This window comes from Biomphalaria glabrata, chromosome 3, assembly GCF_947242115.1.
Source record: "Biomphalaria glabrata chromosome 3, xgBioGlab47.1, whole genome shotgun sequence".
Classification (NCBI taxonomy): Eukaryota; Metazoa; Mollusca; class Gastropoda; family Planorbidae; genus Biomphalaria; species Biomphalaria glabrata.
The window spans coordinates 22843168-22860838 of record NC_074713.1 but is presented as its reverse complement, the minus strand read 5'-3'; the positions used below and the strand labels follow the sequence as shown (position 1 = coordinate 22860838).

Here is a 17671-nt window from a genome sequence, read left to right as displayed (position 1 = left end):
ATTAGGAAGTCAAAGTTTTTGTTTGATAAGTTATGTTTTTAATGTTAATCTCTCTAGAGTGATGAAGAATTGGCCAGATTAACAGTTGATCCTCATCTGACAGGTATTGAAAGGGCTATTTATTTATTGAGGTAAGTATTAATTCTACTACTGTATAATTTTTCCCTTTGTGGCATCTCATTATAATTGGAACAAAGTAATTTTTTTTCAATTTAAAAAATCACTAGAGTCTGCAGGTCAAGATGTAAACATCTCTGTCCTTGTCCATGTAACCTCGAGTACCCACATCCCTGCAATGAAGCTATTTCTTAGTGCTATATTTATCTGGGGCTCTCTTGTGACCATTTCTTTTATTGCTAAGTGTTCTCTTTTATATTTTATATATCTGCATGTAATTTTCATTGGAATGCTGACTAAGTCTTCAATATTCTTTCTCTAACCAGCTGAACCTCTTATAACAAACAAATAAACAGGCTGCTTGAATCAGCCAGACAAGTTAAAGACTTAATAGATGTTCAGTCTCTAACATGCACGACTAGATTAACACATGGATATGTAATTAACTTCTTTGAAGAACGTCTGTAATTATAAGATAACATGAAGAGTGCCTACAAGTTGAGCCAGAGCTAGATTAACATGTATGAGGTGGAGGCCCCTTTAAAGCAAACATATGTGTCACTGTCTTTACCTTCCCCTGTGATTCATGATCCTTCTATTAGGGTACTGCTTGTTTGTAAATGATCTTAAATGTATGAGACTTTTGTTTCCACCTGTTCCAATAAGACAATTGTGATTAGATTGGTCAAGTTTCTCAAATTAATAAAAACAACTCTTACAATCATGAGAAGAGTTATGCATGATCCTGTGTATATTTCCCTATGCAATACACAACAAAATACCTTTTTTTTTTGGTCACTCAGTACCATCAGTTTGTATGTAAGTGTTACAAAAATGTAATGAAATAGTCTCTCTCTCTCTGAGCAAGATAAATAAATAAACAACTTTCAATGCGAAACTGGGACAGCATATGGCTGCCTGGTCGTGTGCTATACGTTCTGGATTGTCGTTTTTATGGTCCCGTGTTCGAATCCTGCCTGCTGCCATTCTCCAGAAGGTAGGTTTGGGCTAGGATGTAATACTCTTCTATACAAAACATACAAAACAAATGGTGTCAAGCCGCTACTGAGCCCAGATCATAGGTCTACTGATTATCTGATTTGAGAACCAGTGGAGCAGATTGAAAGTTCCTCTTATGGAAGAGATGCTCTTAGTCACATTTTGTGAAACGCATTAAGATTTCACGACATTGTGTTTGACATTTCATAACTTTGTAACGTTTCATGAAATTTCATGCACCATTCCATGACATTCCTTAAAACTTCGTAAAACATTTCATAACAATTCGTACAACTTTGTAAGATTTCATGAAAAATTTCACTAAACTTCAGAACGTTTCGTAAAAATTCATAAAACAAACACTTCATGAAACTTCATGCAACATTTAATATTATATTAAGCTTCATAAATTACATATAACTTCATAACATTACATCAAACTTCATAATACAACTTCGTAACATTACATACAACTTCGTAACATTACATCAAACTTCATAGTATTACATAAAACTTTGTAACAATTAATACAAAGGCAACTCTCACTTCGAATTTCACATTTTCCCACCAATTAAAAACAAGCGAAAAAACTCTGTGGTGTCTGACTAGTTGTATTGATTGTAGTAAATCACAGTGACTTTGACAAGGTGAAGTATAAACACAACTCGTGTGTCCGCCTATTGACTTTCTTGCCGGGCCGGGCCAAACTTATTAGTTGATTGATTGAGAAATTTACGATCTGTTGTTTCACACCTTTGTGTGTCTGTGTGCATAAACATATACATACCTGTGTGTGTGTGTGCGTGCTCTGTTTTACGGAGAGCTGGGTTTATGTACATTGACATTCTTGATCGAGACAGCGGTTCTAACATTGTGCTTCTCTCATACACGTCGTCTCTCAATAAGTTTCTATGAGCTGTTACATGGTTAGTAGTTGTGTAATAATAATAATAATTAATGAAAATTAATTCATTTAATAATAATAATAATTAAACTTATATCCCGCTCTTACAACGTCTACTCAAGGCGCTTTGAGAATAAAACAATACAGAGCAAACATGTCTAGAGTTTTGAATAGGTCTTGGTGTATTTATAGAAAGTAGTAAATGCATGTCGTCTGCCAGAGTTCAAATCGGAAACCACAATAAAAATATTTCATTATATGACGGAAGTAGTGTGAACCCATTTTGACAGTGGAAGTTTACTGTACAAACATTTAAGTTTTTGTATGCCAGTGCATACAGACGTCTAGGTTTTTGTTTTTTTTACTGCTCTTGCTTTACTGTTTTCTTTTTAGTGTAAATATGAGTGAAAGTTTTTTTTTTTTTGATGATATGATAAGAACACAACGAGACATGAATTAAAGCTTTCCATTCAGTTTCCATCGTTCCACAGTATCAGTTTTTCTTCCTGCGTAAATTTAAGTTACTAAATGATGCAACTTTTCTGCTAGGTTTGAGAATCGCGTCAGTTACTTTTTCCACGCCTTCCCCTGACCCCCTCCTCCTTTACTTTTTCTTTGACAGAAAGGTGTAATAATGGTAGGCTCGTGTGAAATCACGCGTGCTTGTTGTTTTGGTACCTATGCTTGCATATTAATGTGTGTGTTTTGTGTTCCTTCGCGCGTAATAGATCTGGGGAAACAAAGCGTGACCAGTCGACTGGGTGAAACTTATTCCACTCCTGGTCTTCAAACAAGTATTTTTGGGGTGGGTTGGACGGGAAAAAGGGGGGGGGGGATGCAACAACTTTTAGTTTTGTTGCAATTTTATCAGTTCTAGTTTTGGAAATGTTTTATACAGATGGTAAAAGCTAGTTTATTTATACATCTAGATGTTGTTGTTTTTTCGCGACCAAACTTAAACATGTTTTAAAACATGTTTTTAGATAGCTGAACTTGCATGCTTGTGGCATGCTCAGAGCGCTAGGGTCCAATCTCTTTTGTGAAGAAGGTTTCCCGTGCTGCCTTTAGGACGCTCAGTAAACACAACTCTACTCGAGTCAGGTGTTAAACTCGAGCCCCGTTAATAGGTAGCCAAGTAGTTTACGCCTCTCGGCCACACATCCCAAACTTGAGATCAAATGATTATTTGCAGATAAAATGATTATTTGCAGATAAAATGATTATTTGCAGCTTCTCTTTTATGCTTGACTCCTTCGAACTTTCGTGTGAACAAACATTTACAGTGAAATAAACATTAAAAAAAATAACAACAACTGTTCTAACCAAATCGCAGTACAGTAACAAAACTCACTACCCGCCTGGACTCAGTAGAAACTTCGAGGTTTCATTATTCTAACCTAGTGTTTCACACAAATTTTCTTTAACGGAACACTTCGCACATTTTGAGAATGAAGCGGAACATTTGGATTATCTTTTAGGTTGTATTATTTCCTATTTGTTTAAATAATTAAACCATATTATATAGTGAGTATTATTAATTAATTTGAAGTATAAAACTATAATAAAATACAGATATAAGCATTAGACAAGTTCTAATGACTTTGATAGTATTGAGTCTTTAAAGAGCATAACTACTTGATACCTTGCACGCTATTCAAAAGCTGACTTCCAAATCTGGTGTGTCAAGCCTGTCTCTATGTCTTGTCTTTTTGTTTTTACATAATCATAAAATCTTGCTTCGCACAAATAGATTGTAGGAAACAGAAGTAACAAAATGATACTTTGTTTTGGAATATTATGGTTCTCTTTAGACCAGTGATTCCCAAACTATGTTCCGCGGAACCCTAGAGTTCGCGAGGCCTGACTAGGTGTTTCACGAACGACTGGAATAATTAACTAGCAGGCCACCTCATGAATTAATCTCTCTAAAAAAAAAATAAAACAAAATTGTCCTCTAAATACTCTTAATAAGCGAAGAGTTCCGTTAAGGAAAAAGTTTGGGAACCACTGCTTTAGACAAACTCGACCAGAAATCATGTAATGGTTGATCTTTTCATCTTTCTTTCCAATTCGTGTCCAATCTAGAGCAGTACAAGGTTCACGGTGATGTTGTTGTAGAGTTGTTCCTTGTCCGTGAAGAGCTAAGAAAATAAATGTTTAAGTTCACCATTTCATTTAAAATTAATTCACGCCTAGGACTACACATTTCTTATTCAAAGTTTTCGTGGAACACCTAGTCAGGCCTTGCATAACATTAGTGTACCTCGGAACACAGTTTGGAAAACCCTGTTTTCATTATTAAATCATTAGATTTGGTTGTACGTTCAACAATGACGGTTAAGGTACCACGTGATCAAGATACTTTCGTTTTTCCTTATTAAACTTCATGTGATATTCTCTGTATGGCTGTAAAGCTCTTATTGTCTAGTAGGCGTTAGTGATTTCCTGTTACTAGCACAATGAATACCAAGTCATTTGAAAACTGTTATCAGTTACTATAAAAGTATATAGTCACGATATTCATTATTTGTGGCCAGTCCCTTTTTGTATGTAGAGTGTTTCTTTCAAGTGTATTTGTTCTTCAAGGCCACAATCACTCTACTTCTAAACTTTCAAGTATTCATGTCATAAAAACGTCTTGTTTCCACCAATACCATCGTTGTGTGAGGTACTTGTTCATTTCTGGCATTGTTGTTGGTTTCAAGTGGCTTTATGGACATGAAAGTCGCACCTCTGGCTTGTACGGGACTTTCTATTTCATGTGTTGACTGACTTCTAGACCCAATTTCTTCCAAGATAATGAAGAACGGCATGAACAACGTCTCTCAGTGAGATCTACACAGTAGATGACATGATCTATGTGTGATCTCAGAACAACGTCTCTCAGTGAGATCTACACAGTAGATGACATGATCTATGTGTGAGCTCAGAACAACGTCTCTCAGTGAGATCTACACAGTAGATGACATGATCTATGTGTGAGCTCAGAACAACGTCTCTCAGTGAGATCTACACAGTAGATGACATGATCTATGTGTGAGCTCAGAAAAACGTCTCTCAGTGAGATCTACACAGTAGATGACATGATCTATGTGTGAGCTGAGAACAACGTCTCTCAGTGAGATCTACACAGTAGATGACATGATCTATGTGTGAGCTCAGAACAACGTCTCTCAGTGAGATCTACACAGCAGATGACATGATCTATGTGTGAGCTCAGAACAACGTCTCTCAGTGAGATCTGCACAGTAGATGACATGATCTATGTGTGAGCTGAGAACAACGTCTCTCAGTGAGATCTGCACAGTAGATGACATGATCTATGTGTGAGCTGAGAATAACGTCTCTCAGTGAGATCTACACAGCAGATGACATGATCTATGTGTGAGCTGAGAACAACGTCTCTCAGTGAGATCTACACAGCAGATGACATGATCTATGTGTGAGCTCAGAACAACGTCTCTCAGTGAGATCTGCACAGTAGATGACATGATCTATGTGTGAGCTGAGAACAACGTCTCTCAGTGAGATCTACACAGTAGATGACATGATCTATGTGTGAGCTGAGAACAACGTCTCTCAGTGAGATCTACACAGTAGATGACATGATCTATGTGTGAGCTCAGAACAACGTCTCTCAGTGAGATCTACACAGTAGATGACATGATCTATGTGTGAGCTGAGAATAACGTCTCTCAGTGAGATCTACACAGCAGATGACATGATCTATGTGTGAGCTGAGAACAACGTCTCTCAGTGAGATCTACAAAGTAGATGACATGATCTATGTGTGAGCTCAGAACAACGTCTCTCAGTGAGATCTGCACAGCAGATGACATGATCTATGTGTGAGCTGAGAACAACGTCTCTCAGTGAGATCTACACAGTAGATGACATGATCTATGTGTGAGCTGAGAACAACGTCTCTCAGTGAGATCTACACAGTAGATGACATGATCTATGTGTGAGCTGAGAACAACGCCTCTCAGTGAGATCTACACAGTAGATGACATGATCTATGTGTGAGCTGAGAACAACGCCTCTCAGTGAGATCTACACAGTAGATGACATGATCTATGTGTGAGCTCATTCTCTTTAAATATTGACTGTGACGACGCTTGCACCTTTTGAGCTTTCCCCCCCCCCCTTCCTCTTTCTCCTAGGCTAGTATTTTATTTCTCTCCTGAAGATTACAAAAGACTTTTGGGAAATGTTCTATTAATTTTTTTTTGCTCTTTACTTTTTGAAACAGGATGCTCGGGAATCCCAAAACTTTGGTTTCAAAAAAAAAAATCGAGATTGGAAATAGATTTAGTTACTAAAAGACAAAAAATCCAATATTCCAGAAAGATATTGATACTTTTTAAAGTTATTGTGCATTAGGTCTGCATACTTTTTGGCTTAGTTTCTTAGGGTTCAAATTACATCTGCATAAATTGTTATTTGAAGACTTCGGCTTTCTAGAATATTTTTTTTGCTTGAACAAGAAACGAAGCTCGGCTCGAAGTTTTTCCTCTTGCGCTGGCTCAGAGAATATTGACGGACTTATCAATGGCTTTCCTTCTCCTGCAGAATTGCTACTCTTCTATTCTGGTCATGTCAGTTTGCCGACAACATGTTTGATCTTTTCTTGGTGATCAAGACTATCAATAATTATTTAATATCGTTGACTTGTTTAATGTTCAGTCTAAAAGTATTACAGGCATTGCTGTTACATTTATTTATAGAAGTCTCCGATGTAATCAAACAGAACACAAGGTCTATGTCACAATTAGTACAAATATCTCTGATACCAACAAATGTTGAGAACTCAGTTTAGACAGATGGCACACACCACCTGGTGGATTTTCACTGGCTCAATTCAATTCCTACTTTCAGTTCACACTTTCATCATAGTACAAGGTGGAGTGTGTGTTTCTATGGTGACCGTGGGAAGAGGTTAGCGATTGGCTGTTAATGATGCAAAATAACCGGCATTGTCGTCAGCGGTCTTAGGTACGACTGACGAGCCAGAGGGAAAAGATGTGTTTCTGTAGTGAGTTCGATTTGGTTCAGAAAAACAATTTATGTTATTACTAAAGTCTACTACATCCATTTCTTTTATCCTAAGCTGAATTTGTCTGTATTGTAATAAAAGCTCTATTTAATAGTGTTCACAAAGAAGTTATTCAATTTATTTCAAGTTTTACAAGTTGCAATGTAATACATGTACGACTGTTCAGTTGTCTACCAGCAGTTTGGTGCGATAAGTCAACGACTGTCGACAACAACGTGGACGTTGGAAGTAGAATATTGAATCATTTATTTCAAGCTAGAATTCCGCACACTGTAATATGTCTGGATAGCTGAGTTGATAGAGCGTCGCACGCGAATTTTTGTTTGTTCTTTTTATTTTTTTTCCCAATGAGAAATAAAATTTGAATGTTGAACATAAAGTAGGAATCGATTTTAGACAACTCTTTTTATAAAAAATAGAATGCTGTTTATTTTAGTTCGATCAAACATGAAAATCGCTGATGGAAAAAGGAGAGTTTACTTCCTTTCAAAAGTCAACTATGAGAATTTATTTTATGACGTAGTGTCCATGGAGGCGCGGTGGCTGAGGGGTAAGGTTTTGCTTCCGAACCGGGGGTCCCAGGTTCAAATCCTGGTGAAGACTGGAATTTTTATTTCACGATCTGAGTCCACCCAGCTCTAATGGGCATTAGTTGGGGAAAAGTAAAGGCGGTTGGTCGTTGTGCTGGCCACAACACCCTTGTTAACCGTAGGCCACAGAAACAGATGACCTTTAAGGATAACTTTTTTTTTTTCGAAGTGTCCGTCGGGAAATGAAAAAGCTGACCTACTTTTCAACTATGGGAGAATCGAAGCAATGGACACAAATTTCTATCAGGAAAAGAAGAAGAGAAAAGAATAAAACAAAAATGGACCTGCTCTTCTCCTAACTCCAAGAAATGCATATTACAATCAGTCCTGAAGTGAACGTTAAAGAATGAGACAAAGTTGATTATCTTATCATAAAATAATGGCCCCGAAACACCCCTATACAAGAAAAACTGCATGGAGAGCCGCCTGGTTTGGAAACCACTGCGCAGTTCATCTCATATGACTAGTTATCTGAACCCTCCAACATGACGAGTTATCTGAAGCCTCCAACATGACGAGTTATCTGAACCCTCCAACATGACGAGTTATGTGAACCCTGCAACATGACGAGTTATCTGAAGCCTCCAACATGACGAGTTATCTGAAGCCTCCAACATGACTAGTTATCTGAAGCCTCCAACATGACGAGTTATGTGAACCCTGCAACATGACGAGTTATGTGAACCCTGCAACATGACGAATTATCTGAAGCCTCCAACATGACGAGTTATCTGAAGCCTCCAACATGACGAGTTATCTGAACCCTCCAACATGACGAGTTATCTGAACCCTCCAACATGACGAGTTATCTGAACCCTCCAACATGACTAGTTATCTGAAGCCTCCAACATGACGAGTTATCTGAACCCTCCAACATGACGAGTTATGTGAACCCTGCAACATGACGAGTTATCTGAAGCCTGCAACATGACGAGTTATGTGAACCCTCCAACATGACGAGTTATCTGAAGCCTCCAACATGACGAGAACGTAGACGGAGTCTCCATCTGTCTGTCAACTCAGTGCATTCTTCTGTAACATCATGTTTGAATACAATTTAACATTGTAAGAGAAGCAAGTCCAGTAACCCAGTTGAACAAATTGACAGACGACAGTTTGGCATTGTATTTCTGAGTGGGGAGGTAATAAACAAAACTGAGCCATGAGTTGGCACACGTATTAGTCTTTAAAAAATATATATACATACAATTAACCTACAAACTTGAAATTTAGCTGCTCAAGTTTATTGCCGCCTTGAGACGAAATGCTCCGTTCGATTGTGGCATTGTTAGCTGGGTATGGGCAACTAAATCTGCCTTTTCCCAAGAAAGTTATAAGGCTACCATATTATTGAAATAGGTGAGCGCTACCTCCCATCTCCTCTTTCTTTTCTTGCTGGTCTTAACCTCCCTTTCCCCCCTCCCTTTCTCGCCTCCCTCTTCGTCGCCACTCTTTTTCCTTCTCTCTCATATTTAAACTGTCGTCGGCATATTTATTTCTCTGGTCGATGATAATAAACTTTTATTGTTTCCTCGAATGTTCTAAAAATAACAGCCTCCTGCTTTACCCGCTTCCCTTTTCAGTGATATTAAATTTCCAACCAGGTAGCCCCCCATTTTCTGTATAAACTCAGGCTTTGGAGAATTTGGTGGCTGAATTTCTAATTAGCCGACATAAGGCCGCTGGGCGGAAGTTGGCGGTGGGAGTTGCCGAGTCAAGGGTTTAAATAAATCAGTTCCATCATGTCTGCCACATAACCGATAATCGATATCCATGAAATGCAATACCCGCCTTAGCCGCCATTGTAAGTCTAATTTACAAAAAAATAAAGTTGTGTGCGGCTTTTGTTGTGCATAATCTTTTTCTATTCGTGTAGATGAGAACATCTTTTGGTCTTTATGCCTGCCCCAGACTCCCGCCTAATTCCGATTCGACTGGTTAGGAGGTCACTTGCCTTTGACTTGTATGGAAACATGTATGTTATGTTTTTATGTAGGGCTTTTTTTTTTCTTCTTCCTCGTTCTCATAATTATGTTGTAGCGTTCAGATGACTAGACCGGTATATGAGATGAGTGGTTTCCAAATCCAGTTCTTCATATAGTTTTCTATCTATAGGGCTGTAGGGCTTTTCAAAGAGAAGATTTAACTCTACCCACCCGGAGTTTGTTATTCACCATAAGGATGATAAGAGAAACATTTTTTCCCTAATATACAGTAGAGTGTGAAATGTAATACTACTTTTTCATTGGTGGTGTAGCGAGAATCATAAGTACCGGTACTGCACACACATTTTTTAAAATATAAAAGTGCCTCTATGACAGTCTATAGTCTCTACTAGAAGTTTGAAGTTGTCCTGATCTTTCAGCTTGATAGGACTTCATCTGCGTCCTTAGCCTCTGACAATGTGGAAAGAGTTCCTGTTGTATATTACTCTTGAAATAGACATGCATACATTATTGGAGTCGATAAGACGAGCCATTGGTCAATGTGTATGTGATTTTTAATTTTCCTGTTATTCCTCTTTCGCCTTATATTTTTTTTTCAGTGTTGATTAGACGGTTGAGTTTCATATGCATAATACAGGTACCCGTATAGTAATTGTATTTATAACACAACGCAATGGACCACATTCACCAATCGTAAATAAACACATTTAGCCACGTCAAAATATTGATAAAAAAAAAATGAAAAATACGTATCGCGTGACAGCCTTTATGGATTACATAATTTGTGTAGAGTCTGTAGAGGATATATAGAATCACGTGGCTAAATGTTTGTTTACGATTGGTGAATGAGGTCCATTGATTTCTGTAATAACGAGAGCAGTGTCTAAATAAAATGTAACAAATAAAGAAAGAGATAGTTTTTATGTTGTACGAAGATTAAAAGTAATGTACATGATGAGTGAGTGGATCTCTCTGCTCCTTACAGTCATTGCCATAGAGTGCATAGGCCTACTGTGTAGTAATACTAAGGCTTGTTTAGTTTTTTTTTTTTTCAAGGCCCGTAATAAGTAACTCAATAAAACAAATAGGTTTTTGAGTGTTTATTCCCCTTTATTTATGGTACTGGAAACTTTCTGATATGTATTTGCTTATAAATCGAAAGAAGGCTAAGGTTCTGAAAGACTTTATTGCTGTTATTATATGTCGGAGGTCATGTCAGTGTAGTAACATACCATCACTCTGTTATATGTCGGAGGTCATGTCAGTGTAGTAACATACCATCACTCAGTTATATGTCGGAGGTCATGTCAGTGTAGTAACATACCATCACTCAGTTATATGTCGGAGGTCATGTCAGTGTAGTAACATACCATCACTCAGTTATATGTCGGAGGTCATGTCAGTGTAGTAACATACCATCACTCAGTTATATGTCGGAGGTCATGTCAGTGTAGTAACATACCATCACTCAGTTATATGTCGGAGGTCATGTCAGTGTAGTAACATACCATCACTCTGTGTTCTCTTAGTGCAGTCTGGTCATGACTGTAGCACTAGCAATGTTTGTTATTGTTTTAAAACTTAATTTATTACATTATTTCTCAAACTTTTTTTAAATGCCGAACCCCCTCCCCCCTCCCCGGCCAGACGAAAAACAAATCGTCCTCGTCCTGATTCTCCAACTAGAGTTCCGGAAGTGATCTTAAATAGTCGTACCCCACAGTTTGAGAAATGATGGGTTGTGATGTTCTGGCATTCAAACGCCAGACCCATCACATTGACAGACTAGAAACTAATTCTCATTGCTGTCAAGCTCCAGCCCATAGAACTCGTACGGATCAAATGAACACTTTCATATCGATTACAATACCTACATTGACTTAAAAAAAAGTAGTTTTTTTTATTCTTTCATATTTTTTTATTTTAAAAAGAGAATGACAGTATCTTGTCCTAGAGATTGGACAAGCGTTAAGTAACCCTTCGTGGATACGTTAATGGTTAATCTATTCACACATGAAAAAAAAAAGGGGAAGCAAATGAGTTTATAATTGTTTCTTGATTATCTTCAATGTTCCTTCGGGAACAGTAACTCCACTCTATCCGTCTCTGCTTATCACTGTGCAACTAACGTCTGCACTGACACGACTAGCTTTATGTTGTGTGCATCCAGACATTATCTCAGTGACATTTACGATGGCTGTTTGTTGTGTCAGGATACCACTTCAACCTGACGTTGAAGTAATACCATGACATTTCTTACTTTCTTGTACTATAAGACAGGGCCGGGCCTTACGTAATTGGAGGCCCTAGGCGAGGTGAATTTTTAAATTCACAATTGGAAGCGATATTAACAAATTATGTAACAACCTTCATAGAAATACGATTTTAATACAAGACCTTAGCTGGATGTGCTACTGTGTTGTATGGATAAGTTTATTTGAAGAAACATTTATCAAGATACAAAAGAAGGTTCAGAAACGATGAAAGTTTAATTCATATTTATTTGATGGTAATGGACCTATCAGTTTATTTGATGGTAAAGGACCTATCAGTTTTATTGATGGTAAAGGACCTATCAGTTTTATCGATGGTAAAGGACCTATCAGTTTTATTGATGGTAAAGGACCTATCAGTTTTATTGATGGTAAAGGACCTATCAGTTTTATTGATGGTTAAGGACCTATCAGTCTATTTGATGGGAAAAGTCAAATACATTTGTTTGATGGCAAAAAGACCAATCAGTTTATTTGATGGAAAAGACCAATCAGTTTATTTGATGGGAAAAGACCAATCAGTTTATTTGATGGGAAAAGACCAATCAGTTTATTTGATGGGAAAATACCAATCAGTTTATTTGATGGGAGAAGACAAATCAGTTTATTTGATGGCAAAAGACTAATAAATTTATTTGATGGGAAAAGACGAATCAGTTTATTTGATGGGAAAGGACATATTTTATTCCAGCACGTGCAACGAAGTGTATGCTCTTCTTTTATGAACTGTAAGAAACTTAATTTGTTGTTAGGTAACATTTCAATGTATGCCCACCACTCCTCTCCCATTGTTTAAACTAGGTTATGCGATGCCCCGTCAATGTGCAGACATAAAAGATTTTCATCTAACTTTTGGTGTAGCCGGTGTGCACCAGTATAAAGGAACTGTTATTAAGAGAGTTGTTTTTTAGCGGCCCCTGAACGGAGAAAAGACGCTATTAGTTTTGTGTGGCCTGTCTGTCCGTCTGTCCCGTTTAGATCTCAGAAACTAGAATAATAAAAATCGGACATCATGATATTTTAGATCATTCAAAGTTCGGATGCAACGAGTACTTTTTTTCTTTTCAGAAAGTGAACCATCTAATTTTTTAATTGTTAAAATTATCTATGCAAGCAGATTTAAAAAAAAAATACACCACTTTTACATGAAAAACTTCAGGGGAGGTAAGTCTTTTAAAAAGGTCACAGACTTCATTAATAAATCAAGCTACATTCATAGATTCGCGCATTGGTACAAAAAATATGCATCTAAGGTCACAATGGAAAAAGTATCAATGTATCATTATAAAATATATTTTCCATTTAATAACTTACTCATTGAATAGAATACTGATTTAAATGTTTGTTTTTAAAAAAGAATTTCGATACGAACTTCGTTTTAGTTATAAGGTTAAAAAATAACGAACTAATTTTATAGCGCGCAGTTTTGACATATCCTCATTAAAGGGACCTACACTTGACAGTCTAAATAACACTAAAGTCAAAAGTCATACTAGTTCTAAATATAGACTAGTAGATTCTATATCAAGATTCTATATCTATTTCAGATCTAGATCTAGACTTAGATCTAGATCTAGACTTAGATCTAATTTTAGATTGACTAGACCTAGACTTAGATCTTGAATCTATATTTAGATCTAGAACTAGGTCTAAATCTAGCTTGATCTAGGTCTAGTTTGTATGACAAATGACAACGGAGATATTAATTTTTATTTGCGAGGGGAAAGTTTTGTCAAGTCATTTGTACACAACTTTACCTAGCTCACTACCTAAAGTAATCTAGATCAAGAATTTTTTTTCGTGTTGCCAATTTATCTAATTTTGTAAGAAGAATAAATCTTTTTTTAAGTTTCTCTTTATTATTGTAACATGTTATTAATTTTGAATGTATGGATAAGGTTTAAACTAAAAAAAAAAATAATTGTACGCTAAATGAATATATGGAGATGCTGTGGCTGAGGGGTAAAGCACTTGGAACCGTGTTCCGTGAAGACTCTCGGTGGACAAATTCGGGGGCCGATTTTGAGATTTTGTGGAAACTCAAACTGTCTTTGTAACCTTGTCTTTTTAATATGATAACTTTTCTGCGCTTTTCAGCATTTCATAATCGATTTTTCTTATCTTTTCGTGTTTGTTTTTTTTAATTTAGTTGGCAACATTGAAGTTAATTTAGCGTCCTTGATATTATTTAGTTTATAGTGAAAATTCCTAAATATGTCTTATAAAAAAAGGGCATTAAAAGGGAAACATTAGAAATAGTTAAATAAATGATCTGTCACTTTGTTCATCTTGTACATTGATTCTCAACTCTGAGCACAACTACGAGCTGTACTGCCGAGTGGGTCAGGACATTGATCTGATGAACTTCTTTTTTTATGAAAATGTCACATCGTCTGATTCGTGAACTTTCTTAATACACTTGTCAATAGTCATGTTGTAGACTTCAGGTCGTTGTCAATAGTCATGTTGTAGACTTCAGGTCGTTGTCAATATCTTCCCAGTAAATCTGTTTATTGCAATGTTTGAACAAATACACGTTTCATTGTCTTAAGCTATTTATGATTTATTTCATTATTATATTATATTGTTTTATTCATTTTTATTTTGGACTTATTTTTAAAACTTGATAATGGGATAAGAATAAAAAATGTATGTACCGCCCGGAGTGTCACATCATGCACACATTACCGCCGACGCCGCTGCACGCTTAATTTTTAACATCATCGCAAAGTCTGAAAGGGGAACTTTACTTAAGTTATTTTGTGTATATAAATAAACTGAGTGAAACCCTCCGTAGAACTAGGAAAATTAGCATTAAACTAGATCCACTGCCCTCGTTAACTATTATGAATATGAAACCAGCCTGCAGATCTAATTCGTGCACTTGTGTTTATTGTAAGCGTTTCTTTCAGTTAGAGGTATTTTCCTTCTAATATGGCGTAGAATATAAATTATGGCCAAATAAAATCTAAGGACGCTCTTAAGTCTAGAAAGTATATTATAAAAACCTTGATCTTAACTTGACCGTCAGCTGTTGTCTATTATTCACTGAATATTCGGTCATTAGGTCATTTGATCTTCAACTGTATGACCCGATCAATACAAGTAGAATCTAGTCACCTCGCTTCTATTTTGAACTCTTCTCGTGGTTATTTCGACACCGCTGTATGATGCATAGTTGACCCGGATGAGTCAAAACTGTTGCTCGGGGATTGTCTCATTACATCGGAAATTCACCGCCATTCTCAATCGATCGCCTCGTTTTCAAAGTATTTCGATTGCGCAGTTGGAGCACTGCTTTCAAACCTTACGAAACTATGGGAAATGCCTTTTGTGATCTATGTTGGTTTGAAACAGTAAAGGCTTTTGGATCTATTGTGCACTGCTTGTCCATTCCCCGCGCCGCACCGTGGGAAAATGTGTGCGCGATAGGTGAGCCTGGCTTGCCTGTGATGCCAACGCAGTGCCTGCCTGGACGGTACGATAAATTAAGTAATCGGGTTTGGTGGAATCGTTTGAACGTAATTTTTTGATCAGTCTAATCCAGGGGTGGGCAACCTTTTCGTGTCGAGGGCCGCATTAAGAAAAGTTTGGGAATGGCGGGCCGCATTTATATATATATATATATATATATATATATATATATATATATATATATATATATATATATATATATATATATATATATATATATATATATGTAGTTCTTGCTCACTGCATGAGACAATATATGTTCCGAAAGTTAAATGTCGGGACGAGCGAAACTTGCCCTTGTGGAGCATCACCAGAGAATGCTGACCATCTCCTTCAATGATGCATACTAAATCAAGAGACCCGAACAAGACTCTCCAAAGACTATTCGGAGAACTGACTGATCTTGAAACCACTGCGCGGTTCATCTCAGATATAGGATTACTGATCTGAAACATGCAGCATGTAAAATGAGAACGAAGAAGAACAAGAAGAAATGTATGTGTACCCAAATAGTATGAACAGCAGCAAGGTTTCTTTAAGTGTGGAAATGCAGCTTCTGGCATCCATGAGACTCATGTGGATGCACTGACTGGAACTTCTCTTTGCTTGGAGTTATGTCCTCTGGAGCTGAATCAGCTTTTGCGATAAAGGGTGAGCTGATGGTATTGAAGACTGGCTCTTGGCGTCTTAAAATTTGCTTTTATAAATTGCACAATTAAGGAATTTTAATAAATGTTGTACTTTTAATCATTTCACTAGAAATAGTTTCGCCTTTCAGCAGAGGAAAATGACAAAAACTATTTTCTTTTGCTTGCCTGTAGAAATGGGAAAGCCTTGTTTGAAAAGATTTAACATGCATTTACATTTCATATGTAAACAACCAATTGCAATAGCAGTTATAAAAATTACGAAATCTGTCTTCCACTTTCCATTAGAAATATTGCTGACAAGGTCACAGTAAATGTCGACACTTCATGTAACATAACAATTTCTTCCTTGAGATATTATATTCTTCTCCTTTGCCTTGCCCATGCTAAGCTAGCGAATACATTGGATCACTTTCTTCATAAATCGGAACTACCTGTGGTCAACACCTCTAGCTCTAATAAGCCTGATTGTTATATTATGTACCAGTACAATTTTGATTTTTGGCAGCTTTGTGCAAACTTTCCTGTTTAGAGTTCATGGTTGAGATATTTTTTAAAATTAAAAAACAAAACCAAAAAAAAAAACTATTTTTCTCAGTCAAAGATCGAGCTCCATCAGTAGTTACACTTGCCATCTTATTCCAAGCCTACCCAACACAGAGAGATTGTGTCTTGAATTGAGTGTATTGATGTATAGCCTATAAACATAATCTTCGTTTACTTAAAACTTTTTAGAATGAGACAGTTTCAATAGTTTCTTTAGATAATATTTTTAATATTTGCATTTTTATATACTGTGAGCACAACTGATTTCTGTAGGTGTCGGCGGGCCGCATAAAACACTTCGGCGGGCCGCATGTGGCCCGTGGGCCGTAATTTGCCCACCCCTGGTCTAATCAAAGAGATGAATTGGCGTTTTTTTTTTAATTTTGTTAAAAAGTCATGAACAGTAAAGTCTGTTTGTGACTTGTTCAAATGGTGATTTAATCTGTAGGTTGATCTTGTTTTGTGTCTTACGTAATTAGTGAAGCTTGGCCAATCTATTTCATGTCATTGGCCATTTTATACTCATTAATAGTATTTAATGTTAATCATCAGTTATGGATATTACCAAATAGTGACTACCGATTCAATAACATTTTTTTTTACAAAGCTTATATCAACTCTGTTTGTCTGTCTGTCTGTCTGGTTAAAGGTGTCCACACGTTTTTTCTCCCATACCAAGTATCGAATCAACTTGAAACTTCGCACACTCATTTATTGCCATAGACACGAATCAATAAAAACCTACAGTTACCAATTAGTCATTGAATTATTGGTAATTAATTATTTTGTTTGATACAATCAAGGAAAACTAATACTTCAGTATTCACAGATTGGCTACATTTGTTGGGTTTAGTCCCCTTAAATATAATTGTTAGCGCTCTTTCTCCCTCGCACATTCTCCGATCAAGTTGATACTTTAAACAATTATTTATGGTACCTAACAAAAAATGAATAATAAAAAAAATACCCAAATAGTCAATTAATAATTGGCAATTAATTATTTTGTTTGATATCTAATAAGGGGAATAACTTGTACATCATTGATAGATATAGTTTTAAGAGCGGAGCTCTTCCCCTTTAGATAAACTTTTAGATAAGGATTTTTTATATTTTTCTTAT

General features: G+C 36.5%; 1 protein-coding gene across 2 annotated transcripts in view; it reads left to right on the top strand.

Moving 5' to 3' along the window:
* LOC106056868 (serine/threonine-protein phosphatase 4 regulatory subunit 4-like) overlaps positions 1-17671 on the top strand; it is a 115344-nt gene that overhangs the window by 2376 nt on the left and 95297 nt on the right. For both annotated transcript variants that reach the window (XM_056024022.1, XM_013213778.2), the window contains exon 2: positions 58-131. In XM_056024022.1, the coding sequence (XP_055879997.1) occupies positions 58-131 (74 nt within the window). The remainder of the gene's footprint in view (positions 1-57; positions 132-17671) is intronic.